Source organism: Lonchura striata, chromosome 2, assembly GCF_050655825.1.
Source record: "Lonchura striata isolate lonStrDom1 chromosome 2, ASM5065582v1, whole genome shotgun sequence".
NCBI lineage: Eukaryota > Metazoa > Chordata > Aves > Passeriformes > Estrildidae > Lonchura > Lonchura striata.
Window position 1 is genome coordinate 65,896,432 of NC_140704.1, and position 15,807 is coordinate 65,912,238.

Below are 15,807 nucleotides of genomic sequence, written 5' to 3' on the forward strand. Positions count from 1 at the left end.
TTTTTCAAAGAAATCAACAACCTTCCCCATGATTCTCTGAAAAGCCCTGTAGACCAGCAGGTCAGTCGCTACGTCAGATCCCAAAGGTATCCCTGGTGTGAGCAGGAGCTGAAGGTGGGGTCTGCCATTTAGCTCTTCTGGTTGGAAATGGAAAGACCTATCCCTCTGTGCTGGGGCCCAGGCTTCGTTTTGAGTTTCTGAAAATTAAACTCGTTGTACTGGAGTATCAGTACAAAATAAAAGAATTTAAAAAGAAGAGAGGTAGAGACTAAAATACCCAACAAACCTGTACAGGGAGTTTCCATAACTTTATCTTCTTCCCTAATTCCCTCCATGTTTTTTTTCCGTCTGTCTCTCCAATATATTTCCTTTGACCAGCATCTTTCAGCTTCAACAAAAGGAGGGAGAGTGTGTAACTTTGTAACTTGCAAAGTTAGCTGGAGTGAGCTATCTAGATATCTGGGAACTACTGAAAGCATGCACATCTCTCATTGAGTTCACTCAGTTTACAGTCTAGGCCTAGCATGTTAACTTCCCAGATTAGAATTCTTATCAGATGCTTAACACATGAGAAGAACAATCTTACGTATACACATTATATTTTTATTGCTCACAGGCAGCTTACAATGTGTTTTGTTTTTACTTAGCTCCCGCAGCATTTGAAAGGTGAAAATAACACCCCGGTGAACAGCATGCACAGTAGCTCTAAGCGAGGAGTTTTGGCAATGAGGACAGAGTTAGACATTTAAGTACTTCAACTAGTTTCAAATCCTCTTTGAATGCAGTAATAATAAGAGAGATTTTTCTTTTTCACATTGACCATTAAGGAACACTTGTGCTACTCTCAGTTTTGCATGTTTATTGGAGTTTACAAAGCAGATCTCCAGTGTTTTGGATGTTAACAAAATGTTGAGGCTAATAACAGAAATCAACTATATTGAGGAAAATTAGTAAACATGTGAATGGAGTGTAATTATATGGCAGGCAGCTTTATGTTAAACAGTGCTTTAAATTAACATGCTTTCTGTCAAAGCAATCATACAGTCAGTATAATTATGTTACTTCTGCTGCGAGATTAACTGAAACCAAGAAAAAGGAAGAAACTGTTGCCTTCAGATTTCCTGTTAAAATGGAGGGGAGATATTAAGCACAATATAAGCATATTAATATTACAGAAAGTTTCTCATTAGAAGAACCCAGCTCCTTGGTGATCTTTCTGAGCAGACATTTCTAGTTACAGTGCTTGTTAGCCCAATTTGTTATCTAGCTAGCTTGGAAGTCACAGCACTGTTAAAATTATCTCTCCTCTTAATTTTTTCTAGACTTGATGAAGGGCAATCCAAACAAGAGCTGGCTTGCATTCACAGGTCTTTTACAGAGTGGTGTGAGGCTCATGAGGGAGTGCATTTACCAGTGACAACTTTTAACCATGGACACATCCTCACATACGTTGTGCAACAGATGAGAAATCTGTGTAAACAGATGAACACACAATTTTCTTATTCATAGCAGTTGCAGAGTTATCATGCTAGAGACAAACATTTCCTATTTTCCACCAGTTTTGCATATGTCTGATGTCATAATGGCTTCACCAGAAGCTGCAATGCATTGGAGAAAGGATTTATCACAGCTACATTTATTTTCCTCTACTTCATGGCTTCAGCATTCATGGGAGACTGTTTGGCTTCAAGAGGAGGATTCACTTGCCTTTCCACTTGTGGTCCAGTATTACTATTGAATCTCCTGTTTGGAGACAGAGGAGAAGGCATTATTGGGATGTAAGGGGGAAAGCACAACAGAGAAGTCCTTTTGCACATCAGGGATGGGGAGAATGTGAAACTGGCCCCAGCCTCCCAACATCCCTGGGGAATTCTACCCATCTGGGAGTGCATGTTTTGGACCAGCTACTAATGCTAAGTACTACAGAAGTCAATTGAGCCTGGGATGGACCCAGCAAGTAACAGATTACTCAACAATTGAGGAATTATTTGAAATCTGCGATGGGCCACACCCATTGAGAATAATTGTGTTTTGCCAGTGGGAGAAAGTATCTGCTCCCAAGCAAACCTAGCTTGTTGTAAGAGCATGTGAAGAGCTGGAGGATCCTCACATGGATGGTCAGGACAGCACAGGGCCTACAGAAATCCCACAGCTTTCTGAAGTACCAGTTATTGTGCTACTGTGGGGCACCCAGTATGGCAATAATCATCTGCTTATGGGTGCTTTTTCTAACACACTGTCTCAGCCTCTCTTCCTCCCCTCCGATGATCATTCACTCATAGGAAACTATCCTCTAAATGATCTTTCCTTGTCCATGGACCTCAGAGGCTCTGAAACCCTAATTGGTGTATTGTATTGGTGTATACTGACCAAATGGATATTTATGGCTGAGGGGAAAAAAAATCCAAACCACAAAGAAAAGAAATAGTCTGGCAGGCCAGAACCAGTGTGTTAACCACCACTTCTTAATGTCTGGCCTCCACTAATGAATTTGTAAGCCCTGGTTTGTGAGAGGCTCTGATCCAGTCTGCCTCCAGTGGATCACCAGATAGACTTATCAGCAAAAAAACAGGACCTGTGACAAATAGTGCAGGTTTCCTTTACATAGTCAGTCATCTCTGCCTGCGGGATAAACTGCAGCTTTGGGGAGTGACAAATATAAAGGACATAAGTGTGCCATCACAGGCTTGTGTTACAGCTAGGAGAAATGGGTGAGTCAAAAGTAAACACTCATATTTAGTCTGCAAACTCTGTAAAATCTGAGTTCCATTCATCATCAGGGATATAGTGAAATTATGGATATAAACATTATTTGGTCACTGAAAGGAATTGATAGACTCTGGCTTCTTATTCTTTGCATGATACAACAAATCCTCTGGAAAGGAATCTCAGTTTAAAAAATCCCTCCTGGATACTGTAATAACAAAAAGTGGAACCTGTGTCTGGAGTAATAACTATGTGCAGAACATCAACATTTTAACATTCATACAAAAACTGCCATTGATAAGCCTGTACCAGTACAATGGTAGCACGGCTTCATACCCCACACAGTTGCCCTTTGCATCCCTTTATTTGCCATTCGGGTTTCTGCAATCTCAACAGCTGCTTGGAAAAATGACAGCATCAAGAATTCAATCTTATTATAGTATTGCTTTGTATTGCACAGATTTGTGAGCTGTCACATAGGCTGGATTTCCCAAGGCTACAGGGTATTAAGGGAGCTTGGTTTCAAAAGCCCATAAATACAAAAATAAAACTCAGAGAAAATAATCAGTTGTGAAAACATGTTATATGATTCTGGAAAATGCATTGAATGCAAAAGTACTCCAAAAAAACTTTGAAAAACAGACTAAAGGGAAGATTGTTGTTTAACTTTATTTCAGCCTTAGGTAAATAGGTTTCAGCAGTGTCTTCCCGAGATACTTAAGAGCTCACAGAAGATCTGGAAGAGTGCATCCATCTCTGCACTGAGCATGAGAAAGGTATTCCAAAATAAGTTTTCTCTTTTTCCTCAAAGCAATGTCTCTTATTCCTGTTGAGCTGCCTTACCCCTTGCATTATAATATCTTTAATTTTTGTTTTGCCCCTGACAGTGTTTCTCAGTCATCTGCTAGCCAAAGCTTTCCCTTCTGGTGGACAGCAAACATCTAGGGGGGTCTGTTGGAGCTGCTGTCCACTCTAACAATCAGCCCCCTTTCCTTCTCCCAAAGAATAGTTCCACCATGTGGGGATAAGCATTTCTCTGGGAGAGGCCTTAGGCTTACAAAATTTTGCAAGTAGGGGCAAAAGCATCAGGAGGCTTTTCAATCACTGGTAGAGCAAGTAGCTGTTGCTAGCTATAGCTCCTCTCCAGCTGCATTTCAGAGTATTAAAATGAAGCAGCTGATGAATGTTATTTTGGTTTTTTTTTCAGATGTGTTAGATGGAAGACAAATGAATGTGCTCCATCTTCAAATGCAAGTTCTAGATAAGAGACCTCACTTGAAAGGTTGCTCTGTCTGATGTGGAGAACTTTGATCCAAATTTCTGCCAAGGATCTGATTGTCCCAACAAGAGCAAACCCCAAGCGAGCACTGCTTTGCTTTATTTTTGAGGATTCTAGTTTGACTGGTCAAAAAAAATGAGATCAGTTGCCTGTGTGATGTTTTCCACCCATCAGGAAGGGGAGAAACTATCGCACGGTTCATCTTTGGTACTCAGATCCTGCAGCCAAGTTCTTGGCTGAGGTAAATTTATGGCAGTAAAAGAATCAGCTCATTGTTTCAAATTATCCTCTTTGGAGTTTCTCTATTGCTCAACATTGTCTTGCACTCTAGAAGCTCTGGGATTTAAAACAAAAAGAAGTCATTACTGGTACTATTTTCTGTGCCTCTCAGGCTGTGCAGCTGGGTTGCCTTAGTTACCACCAATCCAACTGTGCAAGGGGAGGGAGAGGAGAGGCACATGAGAGATAATACATTTTTAAAACCTCCAATACTGTATGAAACAGTTTGTCTATAAATAATAAAATGAATTTAGGGTCTGGCATCCTGAAAAGGAAAATAAAGGTTATATTATTCTACAGCCTAGATTTTCCAGCTCTCAGAAACGATCCTGCATCTTTTTGGTCAACCACAGGACATAGATTTAACACTTACTTGCTTGAAGCTGGAAGCTGCTATCTATGGACTTTGGAATAAGTTGGAACTAGATATACCTTTAAGTGTGAAAAAGAGTAAATATTTATGTAGCTGGTTTTAGGAAAAAATAATAATGGCCTGGGATAATAAGGGAGTGTGGAAGAGCCTGTATGAAGCATGATGTGCTGTGGAACAAGCTTCATTAGCAGCCTACGGTCTGCCACAGGATGTAAGTCCAGAAGGGAGTCAGGCTTGCCACTCTGGTGGAGCTGTTTGTAAATCACTCCTTGCACCTTTGAATAATGGTGTCTGGGCAAATGTTCTTCATTTGAGTGGGAAAGAAATAAAAAGAAGAAACAGCCTTGGATTTTTTTCCTTTGGGGAGAATCCTGGTGCCAGCAGCCCACTCAGAGAGCTCTGCCTTGTCAGATCCCACCACCTCTAGGCCTAATTGTTTGGTGGTTTCATGTGTTATTAGACAAGGTGTTTTCAGGTATGCCTATAGGAACCTAATAGATACTTGTAACCCAAACTGCCTTTGGGGAATGAGGAGGAAGCAAATGAGAGATCAAAAGTGCCCTTCCATGTACTTCATCTTTTAAGGGAGGGAGGGAAGAGGTGGGCAGGGTGGAGAGTATGAAAAGATGAAGAGGTCTGTCCTCTACACCAATGATTGTTTTGCCTTGTGGGGGGTAAGTTGGTTTTTGTTTGTTTGGTTGCTTTTTTTTTTTTTTTTTTGTTTTCTGCATGACCATTTCCACTGCATCATCTGCCTTATTGTGATGGGAAGGAGAGAGAGAAAAGTGCAGGATGAAAAAAAGTACATGGAGCCATTTTTGCTGTGGGAACAAAGATATGTTGGAATAGCGTCTTCATTCAATTTGCAGCTCTTTTTTCTCTGGCAATGCTGAACCAAAAATTTGTCTCAGTCAGGAATATATTAAAACTCTGGCACGTTGTAATTTGGAATAGCTTCCCTGTGGCTATGTTTCAAGGCTTATTGGGACTTCGTTATTGATACCAGCTTAAGGAAGTCCTACCCTTCTCCTGGGTGGACACAGCTGGGATGTGGATCAGTAAAAACACTTGGCATCAACATGGGGAACTGTAACTCAAGGGGAGTGCCTTGCACGTGGATGAAAACACCATGTAATTGTTAAGGCCAGGATTTTGTAGCTCCTTTGAAAAATACCAACTATGCATGGAGAGGGAGACCCACCACACAGATGAGGCCTCCAGGGATCGCAAGAGCACACCAGATATCAATGGAGAATATTGTGTATTGTTTATATACATACTCTGAGGTTACATTCATGCTACCACAACTGTGGTGCTTTTCAGCCTCTCTGTGTGCACAGTAAAGTTGAGTGCTTGCCCAAGTTTCTTTAGTCAGCTGTTGAATATGCATCTAATTTTTGCAGTTAATTTGATCTCTGCTTGGCACAATATTTTGTCCAATCAGTTAACACATTGGAAATCAAATTATTTTTATTCTGATTATCTCCAGCTTATGCGGCAGGCATACTCTAGCCCTAAAAATACTAATATGTACTCAGTGATGAAAAAATCTGATACATAAATGTATCAGATATCTCATATAGACTTAATGCTATCATGTGGTGATGGTGTGGTCTTTGATTAGCAGAAGTTACTATTTATATATGATGCCTCTTAAACCAGAGTTAGTGCAGAAAAGCTGCAGATCTGTTTTCATTTACCAGCAATCCTCATCTCATAAGATGTTTTTGCAGAATAGAATGTGGCCAAAATCTCCAAACATGGACATGTAGAGCAAGCATCTTGTTTGCAAAGGTAGCAAGTGGTGAAGCTGGTTATTCAGCACATTTGAAAGCCAATCTGCTGCTGTTAGGTAGCTGAGTATGGATGGTGAGAGACTAGCTACAGACACTCGACTTTGGTTTGGCAGGCATATGAGACTTTGCAAAATGGATCAGGCATCAAATGTTCACTGAGAACAGAGGGAGGTTGTCTTATTTATTTTCAGAGGTGTTTTTGCAGTGTTTTTTCTTAAATCAGAAAGCTAGTTTAAGAAATTGCAAATGTTCCCACATTTGTCCTAAATAAAATACACACGTTTTCCTGACAGAAACACTTTTATCCTCAAAAATTCAATCTTGAATGAAAAAGGAGAGGAAACCAGAAGGAATAATAATGAAAGAAACAATAATAGCAACAACAATAATAACAATAATAGTATCCCATGCCAAACCCCCAAAGGTGCTTCCTCAGTTCTCTCTTTCTTCCACTTGTTAAATATGCTTTCCTAAACTATGCTTTTTTCCCCCTCCAACTGCCCATTATGTCCAAGGAAGCTGCTTTTCACTTTCTTTTAGGTCACTACTGGTTATACCACTTCTAAAGCAGAAGGGAAAAATTCTCAACAGTTTGTAAAACTTTCCAAAGTGCTGTTTTAGTCATGGAGCTGCTGCCACGGTGCTTTTGCTTGGATACACTGATACATTCCTGTAAATTTGCAGTAAATGCTGCTAATCCCTAGTCTGACAAACAACATGTAATGCAGGTGTAAGAGTTTTAGCCCAGGACATGTGTCTTCTCTGGACCCTTCTTTGAGCAGGAATTCAAAATCCAGTGATTATGCTGGCAAGAGGTGCTTCTTGACCCAAATTAGAAGAAACTGGTCTAACCTTTGTCTGGTAGGGTTGGGATCCTTGCTCCAATTTGTTCTCTATTTGTTAGCATGTGGGTGACTCCCAACAATGACTATCTGACACCCAAATGCCACCACCCCAACACCTTCCCCAGTGTACTCATGCCCCCTTCCTTTTCCTGCCTGCCTGGGCAATCACAGCAAGTCATTTCAGGGGTATTTTTTTCATATGTATATAAGTAAGAAAACTTGGACTGACCCCATATCATACGGTTGAGGAACTCTCCGAAGTTGTATAAGGCAAAGATGATGGCAAAGCTACCGGCAAAAAAGGCTGCTAGTCCAGGGGGGTTGAACAAAGCAAAAAGAGGATATACCCACTCTCCTGTTACAGTATAAATCCACAGGACCCTAGGCAAGGAAGGAGAGAATTTGCCTTTGGTTAGGACCATTCAATTAGAAGAACCACTTCAAATTTCCAATTCCTGAAGGGGCTGAGTTATCAAAACAGGCTTGATACAGAGAAAATTAGCTTGCTGTCAAACACATCTCCTCGGCACTTGGGCTATTTACTATGAAGCGCACTTGAGCCAGTGCTAAATTAGATGGGTTTCAGTGCAGGTTGAAATGCACACAATATTCTTCTGTCACCCTAATAGCATTGGCTATTAACAGCAGTAAAAGCTCAGTAAAATAGCAAAATGCTCAGGAACAGGGATGTGCACTTGGCTATGCTAAGTGAAGCTTATTCAAATAAGCTCTCACATATGTTTGCTCTTTAGATACAACAGCTTTTCAGCCCCTATGCATGTCCCTAGAGTCTGTGGAGACACAGAGCTGTTCCTCCCTGTCTCAATCCTGCTGTTGACCACTGTTTGAGGAGTGGAAAGAAGTTTTCAGGAGGTGAGAGGGCAAGGGGAATTCTCCAGCAGCTTTTCTTTTGTAAGAGAAGAAAAGAATAGGAATGGTTAGGTGGGAAACAGATGTGGTTGCTTCACCCTTTTGTGCCAGAACTGTTTGCAAAGCATGGTTTGGAAAAGAAAGAAGATTAATATGCCTGCTTTATAGGGTTTCATTTCTTCTAATTGTGCCCTCTCTTTCTGCCTTTTTTATTTTCTCAGAAAATATCTTGTAGTGGCTGTCAGTTCACTGGTAATATGTTCATTGTTTATAGCTCATACAAGTGGTTAATAGAGAATGCCTGGACTAAAGAATATAAAAGTGATCTTTATATATCTTAAGTATAGGGGAAAATGCTTTCTTGTGAATATTTTTTGTGAATAAAATTATTTATATTTGTATTGATTATGTAAATAATTAAGAAATAGGCTAAGTCTTCATTGATTATTATCAGGATGTGCCATTTTAACAAGGGGAGTACTTCCCTAAAACCAACTTTGGGTTCAAATGGTCCTAAAAAGTTTAATTCTTTATTTTTAAAAGAAGCATATCTGAGGATTATGCCATACTTTCCACCACCAGTGTTAACATAGGAATGCAATCACAATTTTTTCTGATGTCACCCAGCCTGCTACCTTACACTGAGCATCATGCCTCGAAAAGAAGTGACAAATGGGCCACCACACCATCCTGAAAGTGTGTCATGACATAGAGGAATGGGAGAATGTTAAGGAAGAAAAAAAAAGGCTGAAAAGATGCTTATTCCTTTCTCTAGTAAAAGAGGAAAGGAGTGGGGCATAAAAAGGTGGCTTTGTCTTGCCTGTAAATTAAGATTTACTATCCTCACCTAAGGGATAGAGTATAGAAATGGAGGGGATTGATAGTAGAGCTGTCTGGACTTAGCATGAAAATATTTAAATGCATGGACATTTTGATGATTTGAATAATTTGAATCATTTTTATGATTCAAGATTTTTCCATCTAACAAACAGAGCTGTGAAACACTTAAGTAATAAAAAAAAAAAAAAAAAAGAAAAAAAATGCCTGCAGGAAAGGCTCCTGAGAGGCTGAGCAGAACCACTGGAATCCAAGTGCTAAGTGGAGCCTGTGCAAATGTCAGCCTGTTTTTCACTGCACAGGACTCCTCATTTTATATTATACCTCCAACAGTAAAACAGAGTGACAACCTACTTTCTTTTATATAACAAAGAACTAATTTATGTTCATGCAATTTGGCTAGCTGGTGTGTCTCATATGAAGCATTCCAACCTGTATTTTCAAACCCAAATAAATGACTGTTCAAAGCCACAGTGACACCCTGCTCAGAGGCAGGTGTCTGGTGCAAGGTGTAACTGGCTGCTCAGTTTCTCTGATGCCTTGGAGGGAGCAGTCACTTCTCAGCCCATTGGCACGGCAGCGATGGCAGTGACAGTCCAAGGAAAGGCTTGGAGGAAGGACTCTCTTGCTTGTGAAACATAAGGTGCCCAAATGGGGCTATTAAATCACCAGGTTGTAGCACCAACAGTAAAATATGTACGTGTGTTGAGATTTTGGTGCATGGGCCAGAAAATTTTTCTGTTGGTTGAAAGATGTTGTCTGTGGTTTGCAGGGAACCACAAAGTGGAGGCAAAAAGAAAGCAGGCAGGAGGTTCCTTGCTGATTTGAAAACCGTATTGACCATCCTAATACCTTTTATCCAGTCATCAGGGCCCTGGCACATAGGGGACAAGCACTCTAGGGGACCACCTTCTCCTCAGGACTCCGGCAACACAAGGCAGCACCAACCCACAGAAGATACTGGGAGGCCTCAAAAGTGTTGATGTTGATCTTCAACTTTTGGTGTGGACTCAGGTCCTGATATGAGCCATGTCTATAGAGGGATGAAATTGCTCAGCTGATAGGGATTTCAGGGGAAAGCGCGGCTCACATGGCTGTAAGAGCAGTCTGGTCTCAAAGACAGTAAAACCCAACTGTTGTCATAAGACAAGCAAAACAAAGCTGGAGTTAAGCAACTGGGTGAATCAGAACACAGAAAAAGAATTTAGGAAGCCATGGTCGTAATCCTATTAGGCTCTGGGCAGGATTAGAATAAATGGTTCCTAATTTGCTTATGTAATGTATCAGTGAAATCCCCTGTTACCACAGCCACTCTGATGGTCTTCAAGTCACTCCAGTGTTTCATCTGAACAGTTTATTTTCTATTTCAGGTTTTCCCTCACTGGGCTGAAGGTAGTCTCTAGATGAGAATGAGAACTGGTGAGTAGGAATGGAAAGGATGGGTTTCCTCATAGTTCCAGTGCCTTCTCAGAAGTCTTTGCATGAGGACAAGTCACTTCCTCACTGACCAGTATCCTCTTGTTGTTATACACACGTTCTATATTCTCCACCCTAGAGCCTGGACGTTTCCTCAGCTCTGGAAAGTTGCATCATACCCTGAAATTATACATCCCCCTTCCTGAGTTGGGTGTCCATAAGGCATCCTTTGAGACCTCAGAAGTGCTGGCAGCTGCCCATAGTTACATGGGGTGGCAGCGCCTCCTTATCCTGGCACTGCACCCAGGATGCAATGAGCCAACCCAGTTCAGGAGTGCATCACACACACAGAGCAGGTGGAGAGATGGCTATGAGGTATGGGAGGTGCTGATTAGATTTAGTTTATTCTCTCAGGATGACTCTCCAACAGGCTGGGGATCAACTGGTGCATTGCTGGAAATTTGGGCAGTGTCCACTGGTGGGGTGGGAGGTGGTGGTGGGCAGATGCCTCCTTGCTACCCACCAGTTTGCACCTGGCTCCAAGTATCATTTTCTGCCTCAAGTTTCTAAAACCAGCCATGTGTCCCTGTCAAACACTAAACTGAGTTTTACTCCTCTCCTGCTCCCATGAGCCCCAGACCTTTTAGGATTTGATGGTTTTGCAGGGAGCAGGACAGTAAGTGGAGGTAAATTTGATGGTACCAGTAGAAGTAAAAACTCCAGCCCAGAAGAAATTACTCAAATTATCCCTGCATTTATGGAAATGTAGTTACTTTCCTGTGAGGTCTTAAAAGAGCAGGAGACACTGTGTAAGGTCTCAGGATCTGTACTGTATTTGAAGAAACCTGCCTTGCTTACATTTGGGAATAGTTTTCATGGGTATCAGCTGAAGTTTAAATTATTTCTCTACAGAAAAGACTGCTGACCTCCATGTGTCTGGATGGGAACTTTCAATCTCAAATACAGCATTTGGCCTTATTTTAAAAAGTAGATTGCTTGAAGAAAACATACTTAAATTCTTACCAACTGATATACAGAAAAGCGACAAATCCCAGTAGGATCAATCCCTTCTTCTTTGCTGGGTAACGATGTGGCAAGGCAAGGATTTCCAGGAGAGCAAATGGCAATACAGCTGTGTGCTAAGGAAAAAAGAGAGTTTGTCACTGACAGATCACAGTGCCTTGCCTTCAGTCATTGCTGATCACAAAGTTCAGGCACCTGCTCAGAAGCAAAGAATTATTTAACAATACTGAGTATAATTGTATATAGTTGTGCATACTTCATTTTTTACAATTAAGAACTACCCCTAGAGTAATAAGCACAATAATATTCTAGTTAATATGATATAAAAATGAGTCTTGCCTGTAGCATGGTCTATGTTTATAACAGGTGAGCTCTTCTTTTGCATTTTTTAATGCAATAATTTTTTTTTATAATTCCCATTAGAGCACAAAAGATACTGAACTCTATCATTATGTGTGGCTGAGGATGTCAGAAGAGTGCTCCTTGAACTCACTAAGCAATTGCTGAATTGCCTTCATGTTCTCTTCTAGTCATTATTGTATTTTATGTAGTGTCATTTATTACTTACTCCAGTGCAGTCTCAGGGTGCTGTGCTTTGTAAGTGGAAAACAGGGTTGTAAACATACAGGGGACTTCAGTTAGCTGTGATTGAAGGTGATGAAGGAACTTCAAACAAGCTTATCCCCGAGTCAGAAAGGAGTTAAATTGATGGAGAAATGTGTTTTTCTTCTTTTTATTTTTCTTTTTTTTTTCTTTCTTGTTTAAGAGTTGGAACTGCATCTTCTGTTTCAAGGACTTTAATGACAACTGTCTGAGCATGGAGGATTTTCAGCTCTGGGCAGACAGTTTGGTGGCACTGACTGTTTTGTGGTGAGGAGCTGCCTCCAAGAGGGATGCTCCTCACCATGGGGATGTTGAGAGCACTGTGGAAAGCCTTCTGGGCTCAGATGTTAAATGGTCAATGCAGGGATTTGTGGGATGTTACTGCCTCAAATTTTTGACTGATTTGAAATAATTTCAAAAAATAATTTGCCTGGGGGAAATTTCCCCACTGAAAATTTTGTATTCCCTGTACAGGCAAACAATAACTTTGAATTGCAATACCTAGGACAGATGGCTTAAACAATGTTGGGGAGCAACAAAGCAAAACTAGTCAATAAAATGCACAGGAGAAAAATTATAGTAACAACTATATCTGATTAGTTGCTTAAATTCCTGATAATTAAGTAAATAGTTTTTTCATAGGTAGATGGAAGAGCTATGGGAGGAGGGCAACAAAGATAAATAGAGTTTTAAATAGAAAAAATGTCAAACTAAGGATTTTATTTTTTGTCTTTATCCCTAAAGGCATAAACTGCTGGGTGTATGGTATGAAGATTCCTCTTGTCCCAAATAAATGGTTCTAACATTTTTAATGTATGTGTTTTTCAGAAGCTGTGGTCAGTATATGATATGGTAATATGGTGTCAAAGTTTTATTGCCTTATATTTATGTTATAGGTTGTGAAAAATACACAATAATTTCTTTACATGCACAGTGAGCTGTAAACAGCATGCATGTATTTAGCTATTTGTTTGAGAGATGGACATCCACTTTTGTCTGCTGCTTCCAAGTGACCACTGCCTGGGAGCTGAGTGTCCTCCCTCAGCCCTCCTGCCACAACCATGAGCTGCTATTCATACCTGGCTATCCTTCTATCAAAATAGACAGAATGTGTGTACTGATCTACCTGAGTTATACTTTTTCAGAGAAAAGAGAAAATATTTCTTTGATGTTCCAGTTCCTTTCAAGTCATTGGCACTGTTTTTTTCTTCTGTTCTGTTTCACAAAGATATCCTTTGGCTCTACAACCTGCTTGGTTGATTGCAGAAGGCTCATATCAGTACAAGTGATTCCTGAATTCATTTAACCAGAAAAATATGTTCAGTGCACACAGTTTTCAGATATAATCTCCGTAATTTATTTTAGTCAGAAATCTATGTGTTAAGCTGCTTTCAAAAAGTTTTAAAAGGGTTTATTTTCCATAGCTGAACAATAGTTTGTCCTTGAACAAAACCCAAAATGCCCATGGCAAGGCAGCAGTGATGGAAAACCTGCACCTTGTCCTCATTTTTAGGCTTTAGCCTAAGCCTTTGGCTGGCACACTGATTTAGAGCACCTCATTTTGACAGGTATTTTGGAGCATGCCCAGGAAAGAGCAGCCTGATGAGCCAGAAAGTATAAACAGTGAAGCAGGCATAGTAACTGTGAATGCACTGAATGTGGTGTTGCATCTAAAGAGGAAAGCAAAATAAGAAGTTTGGAAGGCTTTAGAAACTGATGCAGTGATGACTGTGACGGGCAAGTGTTCCATGTCCATTGTGTCCATGACCAGGGGTAAGTGGCTCAGTGTTCCACAAGAGAGATGTAGCTTCATCTACTCCAGCAGCACACAGATAATGGGTAGACAACAGGATACAGTCACAGGGAGAGGCTGAGAGTGGTGATGGACAGCTTACTGCTCAAACATGTCGTGCATTGGCTCGGCTGCTGAACAGCAAGCTGGTAGTGCCTCCAAAAGATTGCTGGGAGATCTGCTTTTTAGTCTGTGCTGCTTTAGAAAAGGCTGATATGCTTTACTAGTCATTTTTGTCAGGCTTCTCCACTTATGTAGGAGTTAGAGAAAACACTCGGGGGCCTATAAATCAACAGAAGCTTGAAAGTTACTGGCAAAACTGGAAAATTTGGCTGCTTTTGGGAATAGCCAGGAATTTAGTGGAAGGGGTAGGTTGAAATTTCTGCTATTCCTGATTAAGTGAGCTTTCCACTGCTTGTAAGAGTGTTTCCATGTCTAAGGACAGCAAAAACATTCAGGAGTGGAACTGTCTGCCTCTTGTTTTGCAAAGAGTTTCTTAAAGTTCTTGGAGCTATCCTGATTTGGAAAAACAAATGCAAAAAAACTCAAAAAAAAAAAAAAAAAGGAAATAAATTTGTTGTTACATAGGAAAACTGCAAGATTCTCTCTTCCCAAGTCCAGTGATGTCACTGGCCCATGACTGTGTGCTGTGTTTCTGAACAGATCATTGCATCTTTTAAATATATTTTGCCAAGTATATTAATTAGATGTGGGTTTTTTTTTGTAGAGTCATTTAAATTTGCTATGAAAATGCCTTCTTGAGACAGATTTCTACAACAGTTCTCAGCAGCCTCAAGAACCCCCAGGATGATTTTTAAAAATTTTATTATTTTTCCTTTGTCGATATAAAGGGGTTTTTTTTTCATTTTTCTCTCTGTCCCCCAATTCCTTCTCATGTATACACACACCTCAGACTCATAAACATGTGAGAAAATCTTCCCTCGCACTTCTGCTATCCCAGAGTCTATTTCTGCCAAGCCGAATTTGTGCATTAATGGTAAAATCACAGAGGAATTTCTCTCAAATACCCGAGCAAGTTTCTGACAGCAGATGCGTATTTGTAGAGCAGACACCAGGGGAATGTGTGGATGGCTACAGGGCGCAGAGCCTGCCCTTCGCCTATGACACACAATTGGCTTTCCACATGAATTCCCTCTCACAGCCCAGAGACGTTGACTTTGGCAACATCATTAGTGATAGAGCATATATCATGGTTAATCAGATCTGCTGAAAGGCTATAAAGGCTTCTCATATCCTTTTCAAAAAAAAGAAAAGGATGAAAAAAAGATGTATTTTCCCATCCGCATTATTTTTAACCGTAGGTCTCTTGTGCATAGTCATTAAATATATCTTCAATCCTACTTAGCAGCATTTCATATTCTTAAACTGACGTATGTCTGAGGAGCACAGTATTTGTATGGGGCCAAATTAAAATATTCACTTTTGCTTCTTCCTTTAAAGAAAACTTAATAATTAAGCTCAGATTGACACACATCAAAATATTGGCAAAACTTGCTGGAAACACTGACTCATTTTTTTATTTCAATTAACAGTTTCTCAGTTTCACATATAAACAGTGAAACTGTCAAAAATAATTATCACAGAGGGAGGGGAAAAAACCCCACCTATTTCACTCCAAGATAATGAAAACAGGCTGAAACAATAGCTGTGTGTACTGATCAGGCTATCAATGAACCAAACTGAATCAGAGAGCTTTTCTCTACTCTTGGCAAGGATCCTGTTTGCACTTATTTTTTATGTTCTTTGAAATATTAATGCATTTATTTGTCTAACAACCTCTGTTTGTTGAGGAAAGATTTCAGCTTACAAATTTTACAAGAGCAGATTTTTTTTATTTCTTCCTAGAGTGAAGACATAAAAGTGATGGGACTTTCAAAATTATCAGAGACATTTAGCTAACTAATCACACTTTTAGCCTAAATTCTGCTTCCAAACATTCAATTTTAAAATCCTTTGTGTCTCTTTTT

General features: G+C 40.2%; 1 protein-coding gene across 4 annotated transcripts in view; it reads right to left on the reverse strand.

The window, feature by feature from the left end:
* Positions 1-586: 586 nt before the first annotated feature.
* ADTRP (androgen dependent TFPI regulating protein) overlaps positions 587-15,807 on the reverse strand; it is a 30,887-nt gene continuing 15,666 nt past the window's right edge. For 2 of the 4 annotated variants that reach the window (XM_085571496.1, XM_031504175.3), the window contains 3 exons: positions 11,425-11,540; positions 7,508-7,659; positions 587-1,743 (listed from right to left, as the gene is read on the reverse strand). In XM_085571496.1, the coding sequence (XP_085427622.1) occupies positions 1,700-1,743; positions 7,508-7,659; positions 11,425-11,540 (312 nt within the window). In that variant the 3' untranslated portion in view covers positions 587-1,699. The other 2 variants (XM_085571497.1, XM_085571495.1) reach the window with 2 other exon arrangements.